This window comes from Raphanus sativus, unplaced genomic scaffold, assembly GCF_000801105.2.
Source record: "Raphanus sativus cultivar WK10039 unplaced genomic scaffold, ASM80110v3 Scaffold1782, whole genome shotgun sequence".
In the NCBI taxonomy this organism is placed as follows: domain Eukaryota; kingdom Viridiplantae; phylum Streptophyta; class Magnoliopsida; order Brassicales; family Brassicaceae; genus Raphanus; species Raphanus sativus.
Genome location: NW_026617091.1, coordinates 2,670 through 16,717, shown reverse-complemented (window position 1 = coordinate 16,717; position 14,048 = coordinate 2,670). Strand labels below are relative to the sequence as shown.

Genomic DNA, 14,048 nt, shown 5'->3' with positions numbered 1-14,048 from the left:
ATCGACTAGCCGGCTTTCTTACTCTTGTACCCTCGTTATTCCGACTCTAATAAAACGTCTCTGTTCATCCCACTCTTGAGTTCTTTTACTTTCTGTTGACTAAACTCACCTCAAACAAGAGGCTTGGTCTTGTCGCAGGTTCTTCTTTCTCAGACAAAGCTCTGTTTTTTTTTTTTTTGGAAAGACACGAATCTTTTTTTGACAAGAAGCTTAAAAGCAAGAAATAAAATAATCTGCAGATCCCTAATTGACTGCAGTTCTGATACCATGAAAATAATCTCAAAACAAGATAGATAGAGTTGTGTTTTATATTGAAACATAAACTAAGATAACTCAATGAGCTTTATTGAAATGTCAAGAAAAGAAAAGCCTTCAAGATCAAAATGATATTCATGCATCAAAAGAATTTTTTAAGATTTTAAAACAATAAATATTGACACTCTTTATCGATTGCACATCCTAAATAAAACTTCAAACTGACACAAATTACAGCGCCTAGGAGAGTCAAAGCGTTGTTTGAGAAGAACAGGGTCGTATTTCTCTCCGTCAGACAAATTTAAACGTAGAACGAGCTTCTTGAGTAATGTAGCGTTGCCTAGAAAGTATCTAACCACTTCCTGTTCTGTTGCTTGCTCCGTGATCGCGGTTTCAATTTCAATGTATTCAAGAAACGATACCGAACAAAACGACAGCTCACAGGAAAGACTATCTGTCACTGCCTCTGGATTATCATAATTAATCAATTCCTGCCAAACACAAAAATATACAAAAACAAAAAAAAACCGAAACAATCAACAAATAAAACCTTTTTTTAGGTAAAGAAGTCACAAAGTTTCATTACTTACCAAGGTCAGACTTTTCAGATTCGGGCAGCTCTCAAGAAGGAGTGGCAATAATATAAGACAGTCCTCTGACCATATAGTGGCACGCAGACTTGTCAAGCCATGAAATTTGGGTAATGGGTTCATGTCCCGGAGACAATAGATTAACTGCGAGCAAAAGAGAAGTCAACAGAATACAAAGTGATAAAAGAGAGATTTTGTCATTAGTTTGATTATACCTCAAGAGTACTATCTGAGAGTGTCATATGTCCCACGGCTGAAAAATTGTTGAGAAAATTATAGATGATATTTCTCTCTGATAAGTCATCACCCATCTGCTGAAAGTCAACATCAATATGGACCTTGACAGAGCCACTCATTCTTATTATCTCGAAGCTTTCGAACTGGCAATTTTTGAGAATCAGGCGTTCAAGTCTCGGAGTATCAAGAACCGCATCATGAGGAAATATTACGAAGTCTAAGTCCATAATCTTGAGACATGGTAGGGTAAGAGACGCAAAATCATTCAGCTTTACGTTATAAAGCTTTAAGGATACCAATGACTGACACATAAGAAGGGTTAAAGGTATATTAGTGGCCCCATCATTCTCGACACTGAAATGTTGAATGTTGCACTCCATCACTTTACCGAGACACCGCTCGTAAAGACATGCATTTTTTTCAAAGCCAATGATTAGCTTGAATTCACTTAAGCTCTTGACATTTGGAAGAAACTTGTTGATAAAATAAACACACGCTTTATTATTTGGGAAATCGAAGCTGTCTAGTTCTAATCTAGGAACCCATTTCCAAAGATCTCTCCATCTAGAAGACAGGACACTTGTCCAAACAACTTCCTTCCTCGTTCTAAAGCTAAGTATATGACATAGCAAGGAGTCATGTAATAAGCTTATTCTATCTTTCCCTCTGCTAGTTCCTACTTCCTCTCGAAGCAATGAACCTGAAATTAAAATAATTAGTTATTAGTTGTTGTCGGACCACCAGGATTGTCAGCAGACGTGATATCGCAGAGTGATATAGTCTTACGATTTGGTTCTTCCGTAATAGACATGTTTCATAGAGCAGATCAAAGAACAAGCCGAGACACAAAGAAAAATAGTTTAACTTCGACTCTAGTTTCGTGAATGAAAAACAGAGGGGCTGAATACGAGACTTGTACTTCTCGGTTCCTATGTTAATTTTGTTTATACCGATCCGACACTATCTATACTATTAAACCTAATAACAAAAATGGAATATCTACTAACAAAAATGATATGCTGAAAGTCCACTAACAATAGGCCCAATATACATCACTGATGCGGTGATGCCCAACTTTCTGAGAAAGAAAAACTCTGTTCTTGCGGAGAAATTTCGAAGAGACAAGACACATAAAATAAAAGAAAAATGCAAGGTTTTAAAAATCGGACCGGACGCCGACTCGGCGTATTCACTAGTTGACTGGTCGAACCGGTTCAACCGGATTTTATTTATTATGATAAAAATATATATCGCCAGTGACTAATATCTAAAAACACTATCACAAAAAAGAAAACGAATAATATATTAATATCGTTATGTCAAATCTTGTGGTTAAATAGAATCATTGAATTACAATACTTAGTTTTCTTACAATTATGTAGTTCTAAATTTTGTGGCAATGGAAAATTCACATGACGAAGATGATGTACGAGAGACAAAAAGAAGACGTTTGGGTTCTTTTTTAGAGAAATTATTAACAAACAACAGCTTTTTTTTTTTTTTTTTTTGTCGGCCATTTTACAGACTCATGTGGACTCTGTAAACCAAACTGGGTGCTCTGTATCCATATGGACAGTAAACAACAGCTATTAAGTATTATTATCAATATCAAAGATTATAAACTCTAATTAAATTTAAATTATATCAGAACTTGGTTTTAGCGTCGACCCGGTTCACCGGTTTCACTGGTTTTGAACCAAATTTTCCGGTCTTTATGCAATCCGGGTTTTGAACCGAACCGGACTCGGCTTACTTAGCGTGTCACGGTCGAACCGGTTCGACCGGCCGGTCCGGTCCGGTTTTCAAAACCTTGGAAAAATGATTTGTTTTTAGCGAAAAACAATTTTTTTTTTCAAGTCAGCGGAGAATGAATTTCTATGACAGATGATGACAAGCTTAGTTTACGATAAAACTCTTTTAATTTTTTTATGTGACTGTATATGAAAGTGAAAGACAATTTTGAAATTAATGTTAGATTTAAATTAATGCTACAACTATTAGCTAGATGTTTCTTTTAGGGCTGTTCAATATGGCAAAACCGAACCGTACCGAACCGAACCGAAATAGACAATATGGTTTGGATTTGGTATATACCATACAAACCGAATGGATGTAATTTTCTAAAAACCGTACGATTTGGATATGGTTTGGTATATAACCGATAAAACCGAATAAACCGAATAAAACCGATCAAAAATAGAAACATGTAAATATGTATATATTTTATAACGACGTATGAAAATCATAAGTTAATTTGTTTGCTAATAACTATTACCATATTTTTTACAGTAATAAAGAAGTCATGATTTGTAAAACATTTGAAGTATAATTAAATAACAATTTATCGCAACCGATGCTTCTTATTTTTTAGTCTTCTTTTTGATCTTTTTGCTTTATTTTAGCATTGACTAAATTGAAATAAAGATTATAAATTTGATGGATAACAATTAGTAGAAATTCTTCACAACTTTTTTTAATCTATAAATGAACAGAGATTCGTGTTCAATCGAAGAAACATGAATCTGATGAACGCTAAATATGGAAGAGTAGAAAATTTTTCTTTAGTGTTTCGTGCTTCTGTTTTGTTTTTAGTTTACTATTATTCAAAATTTTGAGCTTTGATTTTAATTCTAGATTTGATTATTTTATTAGATGGTATAAGCGTTTTTTATTTTTTGTTCTTTTATTTTAATATATAATATTTTTTAATAAATGACTCTGTTGACAACATGACTCTAAAATTCATATAATATGATCACAAAATAAAAAATTATGTTTTTTGGTATAAAACCGAATAAACTGAAAACCGACAATATATAAACCGAACCGAACCGATGTAAATATGGATTTAGAATGGTAGTTGTATATTACTAACCGAAATACCGAAAAACCGAAAAGACCGAACCGAAACCGAACCGATATCCGGATTGAACATCCCTAGTTTTTTTGTTAAAAAATAATCGAAGTGACATATTGTTAGAAACTAAATTAGAATAAACTTAAAAAGTATATTTTATGATTTGTAATTTGATTTGTAAAATAATTAGATTATATTATCTAAGTTTATAATTTATAAAATAAATAGACAAATTTTACGTAATAAAAATATAAAAATTAATTTAATTTTTATCTAAAATAAATTAAACATTTTAAATATATTTAAATAATTTGTATATTTGTTTACCTGTCTGTAGGGCGGGTTTAATCTTAGTTGAGATAGAGAAGAGAGAGTTGATACGATTTCGTTAGTTAGGATTAGTTATCTATCTTTATTCTTTAGGGTGTTTTAAAAGTAAACAAAAATTAAAAACTTTAGACAAATCAAATTATAAGAAATTGAGACGTCACCACAAGTCACTTAAAAGTAAAAACTATAAAAGGAAGATTTTATTTTTGAGACACAAAAGTTATAAAACCTTTTGAGTTTCCTATTTGTAACCTTTTCGTTCTCTTTTGTATTAGGTTTCTAAAGAATATTTTGCTGCCGCCGTACCGCGTCTGTTTTCGTGCCTTACTCTAACCTTCTTTGTGTCTCGGCTTGTTCTTTAATCTTCTCTGTGCAAGATGTCTATTACAGAACCAAAACGTAAGACTATCTCACGTCTAGTAACAATCCTGTTTGTCCACGCGCCAGCAACTAGTAACTTGTTGTTCCAATTTCAGGATCGTCACTTGGAAAGGAAGTAGGAACTAGCAGAGGGAACGATAGGATAAGCTTATTACCTGACTCTTTGCTATGTCATATACTTAGCTTTCTAACGTGGAAGGAAGCTGTTTCGACAAGCTTCTTGTCCTCCCGATGGAGAGATCCTTGGAAATGGGTTCTTAGGTTAGAACTAGATAACTACAAATTCCCAACCGACAAAGCGTGTGTTGATTTCATCAGCAAGTTTCTTCTAAATGTCAAGAGCTTGAGTGAATTCAATCTATTCATTGCCTATGATAACGATCTCTCTCTTTATGAGCCGTGTCTCGTTGAAGTGATGAAGTTCAAGATTCAGCATTTTCATGTAGATAATTGTGGCAGTATTGGTATACCCTTAACCCTTAGTGCGTGTGAGTCATTGGTATCCTTAAAGCTCTCTGGCATTAGGCTGAATGATTTTGCGTCTCTTTCCTTACCATGTCTCAAGATTATGGACTTAGACTCTGTTATATTCGCTCACGATGTGGTTCTTGGTACTCCGAGGCTCGAACACTTGAGTCTCAAAAATTGCCAGTTCAAAAGCTTCGAGATAAAAAGAATGAGTGGCTCTATCAAGGTTCATATCGATATCTGCTTTGGACTGAGGCACTATGACTTATCGGAAAGAAATATCATCTATAATTTTCTCAAGAATTTTTCAGCTGTAGAAGATGTGACACTCGCAGAGAGTACTCTTTTGGTATAATCAAACTGATGATAAAAGCTATCTTCCCATTACCATTATTTTATTTTCTCACTTTGTGTTCTCTTGACTTCTTTTCTTTGCTCGCAGTCTATCTATTTTCTTCGGGACATGTACCCACTACCCAAGTTTCATGGCTTGACCACTCTGCGTGCCACTATATGGTTAGGGGGCTGTCTTATATTATTGCCAATCCTTCTTAAGAGCTGCCCGAATCTGAAACGTTTGACCTTGGTAAGTAGTGACTTTCTTTGAACTTTGTAACTTTTTGACCTAAGGAAGGCTTTTTTGTTGATCAGTTTGGGTTTTGTCGATTTATTTTGTGTTATGGCAGATATTGAGTTATGATGATATTGAAGAGGCAGTGACGGGTAGTCTTTCCCGTAGGCTGCCTATTTGTTTGGTATCGTCCATCGAATACGTTGAAATTGAAACCACGATCACGGAGGAAGCAACAGAACAGGAAGTAGTTAGATACTTTCTGGGCAACGCTACATCACTAAAGAAGCTCGTTCTACGTTTGGATGTGTCTGACGAAAAGAAACACGACCCTGTTCTCGTGAAACAACGATTTGACTCTCCCGGGCGCTCTAATTTGTGTCAGTTTGAAGTTTTACTAAGGAGCTGTCCTCAATAAAGAAATTGTTTGATTTATTATGTTAAAATAACATTTTTTATCATTCAAATATGAAGTTTTTAAAGTATAAAATACTGAACTAGATCTGGATCTGCACAATTTATTTTATATAATTAGTATATATTTTAAGGTTGCTTATTTATTCAAATGTATATATCTTTTAAATACAATAATTTTATATTTTTCGTACTGTAAATTAATTAATTATTTCAAATCATCATCTATATATTACTTTTAGAATATATTTGTTCTATTGAATTTGCGTTTAATAATAAAACCAAAATTTTAATTTGTTTTTTTAAATATCACACATGAAATAAATCATGATTTCTATTTTAATATATAAGATAAGAAATAAAATATTGGTTTGTTAAGAGATCCAGTTTTACACATTTTACTTTGTAATTATATAAATTATAATCTGAAATAATCAAATAGATAACCCCTTAAAATATATATTTTAATTTCTACTGTTTGCATACAAAATGTCTCTTAAAATTTATTTAGTTATACCGTAGAATAGATATTTGTTTAGAAAATTTTATATTTTCTTTCTGTGTTTGAAAAATATAATTTAGCATGTATAGTTTTAGTATATATCAGGATTTTATAAGTCAATATATTTTTATGTTTAAGTAATTGAGAATTATTATTTTATTAAATTTATACATGGTTTACAAATTTAAATACCTTTTAATGGTGAATGATATTTTAAATGAAAGATTTTTAAAAAATAAATAAGTTAATTTATTAATTTAATATAATTTTTCTATTTAGTTCATATAGTACTTCTATTTAATATAGTATAGACTATGATTAGAAATTTATGAAAATAGCATATAAATTTTTAAGTATTGTTTTATAATAAGATCTTAACTAAAACTAATTTGAATAATATTATGCTGTTAATTACGAAATTAATGATGCATTATTATATCAAAATATTTAAATTTTAGTAGGATTTTGTTAGATTTTTGTCAATAAATTTGATATAATTAAAAATAAAACTAAAACAGTTTTATAGGTGAAGTTGTTATATTTATTGAGTATATAAATGTAATATTTTAATGATGCCAAAATATTAGTTAGAAAAAAATAAAATATGATTTTCTAAGGAAGATCCATTTTTAAAAAAAATTATACATGAAAGGAAATCATGACTTCTCTTTTAATAGAATAGATAGATTAGTGATTTGAAAATATCAGTTACAATGTATTTATATAAAGATACTAGGGTTGTACCCGCACATGAATAAATGAATGAAACAATTAAATAATCAATTTTTAAGATATTTTAAAATTTAGATACCACCTGATAATTTTAATTTATTCTCAGTAAAAGATAATATATGCTTTCATTTTAGTTACCATCTCAGTAAATGATATCTTTAAATTTTTACTGTATGCTTATGTTTATTTTCTTTCACGTGTTATAGAGTTCTTATTTTGTAATGCCATAAGTTTTGTTAAAGTGTAATCTTGTTTTTGTATTGACGTGGGAAATAATTTAACGTGGCAATCAATACGGATATGAGCAAAGCATATGATAGGATGGAATGTGATTTTATTCAGGCAGTGCTATTCAAAATGGGTTTTGACTCACACTGGGTTCAGTTAATGATAGAGTATATATCATCAGTTCAATATCGGGTTTTACTAAATGGTCAACACCGTGGTCTTATAATCCTCATAAGGTTTTATGCCAAGGAAATCCGTTATCACCGTATATGTTTATCATGTGTACCGAGGTTTTAATCGCAAATATTAAAAAAGTTGAGAGAAAAAAATATCTAACTGGAATGAAGGTGGCCAGAGCTTATCCACCGATATCTCACTTTCTCTTTGCAGATAATAGTTTCTTCTTTTATAAGTCACAAAAAGAAGAGTGTCAGACCATCCTTAGGATATTAAGGGATTATGAGGCTGTATCACGTCAACTAATAAATTTTTAGAAATCCTCGATCCAATTTGGACACAAGAATGAATATAGTAGACAAGAGCTGCAGGATATCTTGGAAATTCAGAATATAGGAGGAATGAGATCATACTTGGGACAGCCAGAGAATTTAGAAGGATCTAAGATTCAGGTATTTGGTTTTGTAGAGGAACGCATGAACAACAGGTTAACGGCTGGACTTTTAAGTTTTTCACTAAAGGAGAGAAGGCGGTGATTATTAAATTAGTAGTTACGGCCTTACCAAATCACGTTATGTCATGTTATCGTCTCCCAAAGGCAACTGTAAAGAAACTGACCAGTGAAGTAGCACAATTCTGGTGGAGCCCATGGGGTAGTACAAAAGGTATGCATTGGAAATTATGGGATAAAGTATGTAAAGATAAGGACGAAGGGGGTTTGGGTTTTAAAGACCTCACTTGATTTTAACACGGCAATGCTTGGTAAACAACTATGGCGTCTGATTGAGAAACCATATACATTATTCGCTAGAGTCTTTAAAGGACGGTATTATAGGAATGCATCACCCCCTGAACCGATCCGATCTTATTCTCCGTCATACGGTTGGCGGAATATTGTTTCTGCTAGATCTCTGGTTAGCAAATGACTTATTAAAAGGGCGGGATCAGGATCGTCTATATCTGTATGGAATGATCTCCGGCTCCCAACCACTCGCCCGAGACCAGCAAATAAAAACCACCATAATAGTTACCCCGACCTTACAGTTGACTCTCTTATTGATTCAGCTTCGCGAACTTGGAACTCGCAGGTAATTCAGGCAATTGTGGATCCAGAGGATTCAAAAATAATCGAAAGCATACCACTGAGCAGGACTCAGATGGTGGATAGAGATGGATGGAATTTTAAGGAAAATGGGAAAATTCGGTTAAATCAGGTAACCAAATTCAATGGGTTTACTCGGACAAGAAAAAACCAGCGGTAGTGTTTGGGCCTACACTCGATTTGCTCAAAGCTTTCTGTTGGAAAGTGCGGTGTCCCCCAAAGATCAAACACTTCTTGTGGCAATTGGTATTAGGATGTATCTCAGTTAAGAAAAATCTGCAAGCGAGAGGACTGAAAGGGGATATGTACTGTGATAGATGGGGAGCTAAGGAGGAATCGACAAATCATGTGTTTTTCGAATGTCCTCCAGTGCGTCAGGTGTAGCGCTCTCGCAGATTCCGCTGAATAATGATATTTTTCCCACTAGTTCTCTTTTCACAAATATGGACCATCTATTTTGGAGAGTTAATCCAAAAATAGAAGATCATCAATTTGTATGGATTCTATGGTACATATGGAAAGGAAATAACAGCAAGGTTTTAGTAACTTAGACATTGACCCTAGAGAAATGCTCAAAATTGCGGAAACAGAATCAACACTTTGGGCTGAAGCACAAGTCTTGTTATACAAAGGGAAACACAATATGCAGAGGTTCTGAATTTACAGGTAATCCCAGGTCGCTGGTGTTTCACCGACGGTTCTTGGAAAGAAAATGATTTCTTCTCCGATCAAGGATGGTATAGTACTTTAGAGGGCTTCCACAGTTTGATGGGTGCAAAAAATGTCAGGAATAGTCTATCTCCTCTTCACTCAGAGGTGGAAGCGCTAATTTGGGCAATGGAGTGTATGAAAAATTTATGCCAGTTTCGGGTCAACTTTGCAACCAATTGTTCTCAATTGATGAATATGGTTTTTGACACCAGAAGAATGGTCTGCTTTTGCAACTTATTTGGAAGATATCAAGACCCTCAGAAGAAGTTTTCATAGCTCAGAGATCATTCATTTACCTCAGACGAAGAATGTGAAGGCGGATAGTCTAACACACAGTGCAAGAAAACATGCGTCTTTCGTCGTTCATTTGGATGCAAAGCTACCAGTGTAGTTTACAGAGTCTATATGAGTCTATTTTATGTTGATGACAAAAAAAAATTGTAAAATTGTTTAAAATATTTCATAGATAGCTAAAATGTTTATTTTATTTACATGCTTTTCTTTTCTTGTCAACATATACATGCACTTTTATATATTTTGAAATGTTCCTTATGATTTCTTGTCTTTGATATCAAGATGTGCTCTAAAACATTAGCGTTAAATTATGATTATTCTACCATAAGTTTCTTATTTTTAATAGGGGTGTAGCCTCCGTACAAGCGCGGGGTTTGATTTTTAATTTACATGTTTTGACAAATTAGAGTTGTACAATTTTTATGGATTTATGCATGTTCTCCTTTGATTCTATATTTGCATATGCAAATGAGGAATATAGTGTTATGGTATTGGTTAAGTAGTCCTAAAAACTACTACATGTTTTCAGTGTTTGATAGTATCCTTTATAAATTTGTGAACCGTACATATTACGTTCACCATAACGGCCATAGCATCGATCGACGCTCACTCCTTGTCTCCTTGTTCGCACGCGACAGCTAGAACATAGGATTCATACATCTGATTAGTAACTGCATATGAAAACTGGATTACTTGCTTATTGAAATAAAGTTCTTGAATTATATCTATAAAACCTTTAGCATCCTTGATTGTAGTTTTGCATCTCTTGATTGATAGATCCGTAAGTCTAGCTATTTATTCTTATTGCTTACAACCTCAACCAATCGAACAACTGCCTTATTCACATTGCTTTCATATTATTTATTGTTTTATAAACTGTTTGCCTAGCTTAATATTAATATATATAGTCTATTGTGTGCCCACGCTCCTTGTAGATTCGATCCTCAAGTACTAAAATGAACCTCTTATTTGAGAGAGTAGCTTGAAGGTTAATTTGAGCATTTCAGATATCAATCAAATATATCCATATTGATGCTTACAAGATGACAAATTGACAATTTAATGTGACTGAAGGTGTATGTGAGAACGAAACTTTCATTTATAGTTTGCTATTAATTTATTTAAATATTATATTGAATTAGATATAAATAAGAAATTTTCTCTTTTTTTTTACCGGCATGGACATGTAGATATCAAATAAAATAGAAAAAATGATTTTTTATCTGAGTAATGAGTCATCTGACAATTCAAGATTTAGATTCAACTACTTATTAATAAACTAATAGTAAGGAAGAAGCAATTTGAGTTGATGCGCATACCTAAGTAAGGACCAATAAAATCAAATACTTTGATCTTCGAAACCAATTAAATGAAATTTTAAAGGTTTAATTTTATGGGGCAGTGCGAAAGAAATCAAATCATAAATAAATGATAGAATTTTTAGCGCTCCAAAAATGCCATAATATATAACCTTAAGATATATAAAGGTGTTCAGAAATGGTTGAAGTAGAAGATTAGGACGATCACTATGACTATAACCCTTGGTAAATTTACCAAAGATGAAATATATTTATTTGGTATTATTAATGACTGGTTACGGAGGGACCGCTTTGTTTTTGTAGGTTGGTCTGGTCTATTGCTCTTTCCTTGTGCCTATTTCTCTTTGGGGGGTTGGTTCACAGGTACAACTTTTGTAACTTCATGGTATACTCATGGATTGGCTAGTTCCTATTTAGAAGGTTGCAGTCTTTTAACCGATGCAGTTTCTACTCCTGCTAATAGTTTAACGCATTCTTTGTTATTATTGTGGGTCCTGAAGCACAAGGAGATTTTAGTCGTTGGTGTCAATTAGACGGTCTGTGGGGTTTTGTTGCTCTCCACAGTGCTTTCGAATTAATAAGTTTTATGTTACGTCAATTTGAACTTGCTCGATCTGTTCAATTGCGACCTTATAATGCAATAACATTCTCTGGTCCAATTGCTGTTTTTATTTCTGTCTTTCTAATTTATCCTCAGGTCAATCTGGTTGTTCTTTGCACCTAGTTTTGGTGTAGCGGCTATATTTCGGTTCATCATCTTTTTCCAAGGGTTTCATAATTGGAAATTGAACCCTCTTCATATGATGGGACTATACCCCCCCCCCCCTTATTTTCTAATTTGTTACATCTTTATTATAAATTATAACGACATCAAATAAAATTTTGAAATTTTTGTTTCTTCTTCTGACTTAATATTTTCTTCTTGGGGTTCTGAAAAAATAAAGTTTTTTTTTGATTGATAAAGACTTTCTTTTAAATTTTTCTGTTGTTCGCTCAAATTTTTGAGAATTAATTTCAGAAGTATACCATGAATTTTGTTTATCCAAGATCCTCTTATATTCTTTTTTATTTATAGGTTTTGTTTATGATTTGGAACGGCGAGAATTTTTTGATTCTTCCGCGCTAGATCCCATGTAAAAATGGATCATAAATTTTAGGTAAATATTCTTTTTGAGTTTTGTTATGACAAAATCGAATAGTTTTTTTCCAGTATATTTTCAATAGACACTTTCTTATCTAAAACTTCAATTCTATTTAAAATTCATTTTTTTAACTTTTTTTTCTTCATTGACCAAACTCCAACAAGAATAAACTTGATCCGAGGGTATTTTTTTCTGTTGTAAATGAAGGAATCTTTTTGTAACATTTAAAAAAAATGTTGAAAGGTTGGGGGATATGTAAAAGATATTCGTTCATTTCCATCACTTTAGCATGTATAAAAAAAATATTGTGACATTTCATTTCTTACAGTATTTTTCAATTTTATCATTTTTATATATCGATTTGCTCTATTCCATCTTTTATAATCGAAAACTAGAGTTACAAAAGGTTTTTCAAACCATAAAAAATGATCCTCTTTTTTTTTGAAAAAATCTAAAAATTCGAATTTTCTTTATTTCCATCTCGATTTTTAGAAACTGTTTTATAATTATAGTATGTTTGAACGTGGAATTCATCATCCTTATTAATTTTGTCTTTTCCATTAACTCTGAATTCTTCTATTTCGTTGATTTTGTCCAGATCCTCCCTTTCTTCCGAAAAGAGAAGGAAAAGGAGCTTCTTTGGGGGATACCTCTTGGTCATGTTTAGTCACACCCGTTTCTGAGGTTCCTTTTAGTTTCTTAGTAAAAATGGGTGATGATATTCTTCCTAAATAGTAGACATGTGTAATAAATAACATAATACTAAAGATTCGAATCATAAAATTTCTCAATTCTGACACAAGGAACTTATACTTATTAAATTTAATAAGTACATTAGACCTAATATAATATTTTGATGTATCCAGACTAATACCAATCCAACTCATTTCATGAATAAAATGTGACCAATTAACCAACCAACAAAACTACTTGTTACAAATAACATCTTATTGTTGCATCGAAACATATAAATGTTGACTAATCTGGCTAACATTGAACTTGGTAAAATGAAATGATTGAATAATTGAAAAAATAAAATTATCAGGAATACACATTGAATGTGAAGATAACGCATTTCATTTCTAGTAGTAGATCCATAATCAAAAAAGTGTTTGTGATTGTTCCTGAAGAAATAAAACAAAAGATACGGTAAAAGCTAGGACAATTATTGTATGAGGTCTACCCAATGCTAAATGCAGAGGCACATAATAGATTGATATGAACATCATGAGCTGTCCCGAAATAAAACCAGCTGTTTCTGATACTTTCTTCTCGGTTCCTTCTTCTCCTTTGTCCATAACCCGAGCTTGGAGAAGGAAGAGGTAAGAGGGCCCTATGGAGAATGTGGTCAAAAATTCATAATAGAGTCCGACCACAACGACCGAATTGATTATCTTCATGCATAAGGATACTAGATTACCTAGTATAAAAGATTGAAAAACCATCACAAACCTCCCTTTTTCTTTTCTATTTCAATTTCTGAATTATTATATGATGATTTTGCAACTTTCCATATATAGAAATAGAAAGAGATAGACTAGAAACGACATCTCTTATGTCAATGACACCAAAGGGATATTAAATGAATGGAATTCGGATATGGATGGAATATAATGAAATAGAGCCGCTTTGAGGTTCCCTATGAAATGAGTCCCTCATAAACTAGTAGTAAAGCTTAACAGCCTCCACCATCATCCTAGACTTCTGAAACTGTCTCAAAACCTTTAATAAGTATCAA

The 14,048-nt window shown here is 32.6% G+C and overlaps 2 protein-coding genes and 1 pseudogene across 2 annotated transcripts; 1 reads left to right on the top strand and 2 right to left on the bottom strand.

Annotated features, from left to right (window-relative positions):
* Positions 1-373: 373 nt before the first annotated feature.
* Positions 374-2,009, bottom strand: LOC130504748 (F-box/FBD/LRR-repeat protein At5g18770-like). The gene is made up of 4 exons (XM_056999377.1): positions 1,869-2,009; positions 1,061-1,782; positions 846-989; positions 374-746 (listed from the first exon to the last, which is right to left on the bottom strand). The coding sequence occupies exons 1-4, from the start codon at positions 1,891-1,893 to the stop codon at positions 444-446; spliced, it is 1,194 nt and encodes a 397-aa protein (XP_056855357.1). The 5' UTR covers positions 1,894-2,009; the 3' UTR covers positions 374-443.
* Positions 2,010-4,445: 2,436 nt separating this feature from the next.
* Positions 4,446-6,158, top strand: LOC108844876 (F-box/FBD/LRR-repeat protein At5g18770-like). The gene is made up of 4 exons (XM_018618163.2): positions 4,446-4,668; positions 4,746-5,467; positions 5,561-5,704; positions 5,805-6,158. Exons 1-4 carry the CDS (start codon positions 4,647-4,649, stop codon positions 6,105-6,107), a joined length of 1,191 nt encoding a protein of 396 aa, XP_018473665.1. The 5' UTR covers positions 4,446-4,646; the 3' UTR covers positions 6,108-6,158.
* Positions 6,159-11,577: 5,419 nt separating this feature from the next.
* On the bottom strand, positions 11,578-13,804 carry LOC130504749 (uncharacterized mitochondrial protein AtMg00370-like; annotated as a pseudogene).
* Between the last annotated feature and the right edge of the window lie 244 nt (positions 13,805-14,048).

Excerpts from the sequence above, each read along its gene's own strand:
- LOC108844876 (XM_018618163.2), top strand. The coding sequence starts at position 4,647 with ATGTCTATTACAGAACCAAAAC. Across the intron at positions 5,468-5,560 it reads TCGCAGAGAGTACTCTTTTG|TCTATCTATTTTCTTCGGGA; the intron begins GTATAATCAAAC and ends CTTTGCTCGCAG. Across the intron at positions 5,705-5,804 it reads ATCTGAAACGTTTGACCTTG|ATATTGAGTTATGATGATAT; the intron begins GTAAGTAGTGAC and ends GTGTTATGGCAG.
- LOC130504748 (XM_056999377.1), bottom strand. The coding sequence starts at position 1,893 with ATGTCTATTACGGAAGAACCAAATC. Across the intron at positions 1,783-1,868 it reads TATTACGGAAGAACCAAATC|GTTCATTGCTTCGAGAGGAA; the intron begins GTAAGACTATAT and ends TTTTAATTTCAG. Across the intron at positions 747-845 it reads ATCTGAAAAGTCTGACCTTG|GAATTGATTAATTATGATAA; the intron begins GTAAGTAATGAA and ends TGTGTTTGGCAG.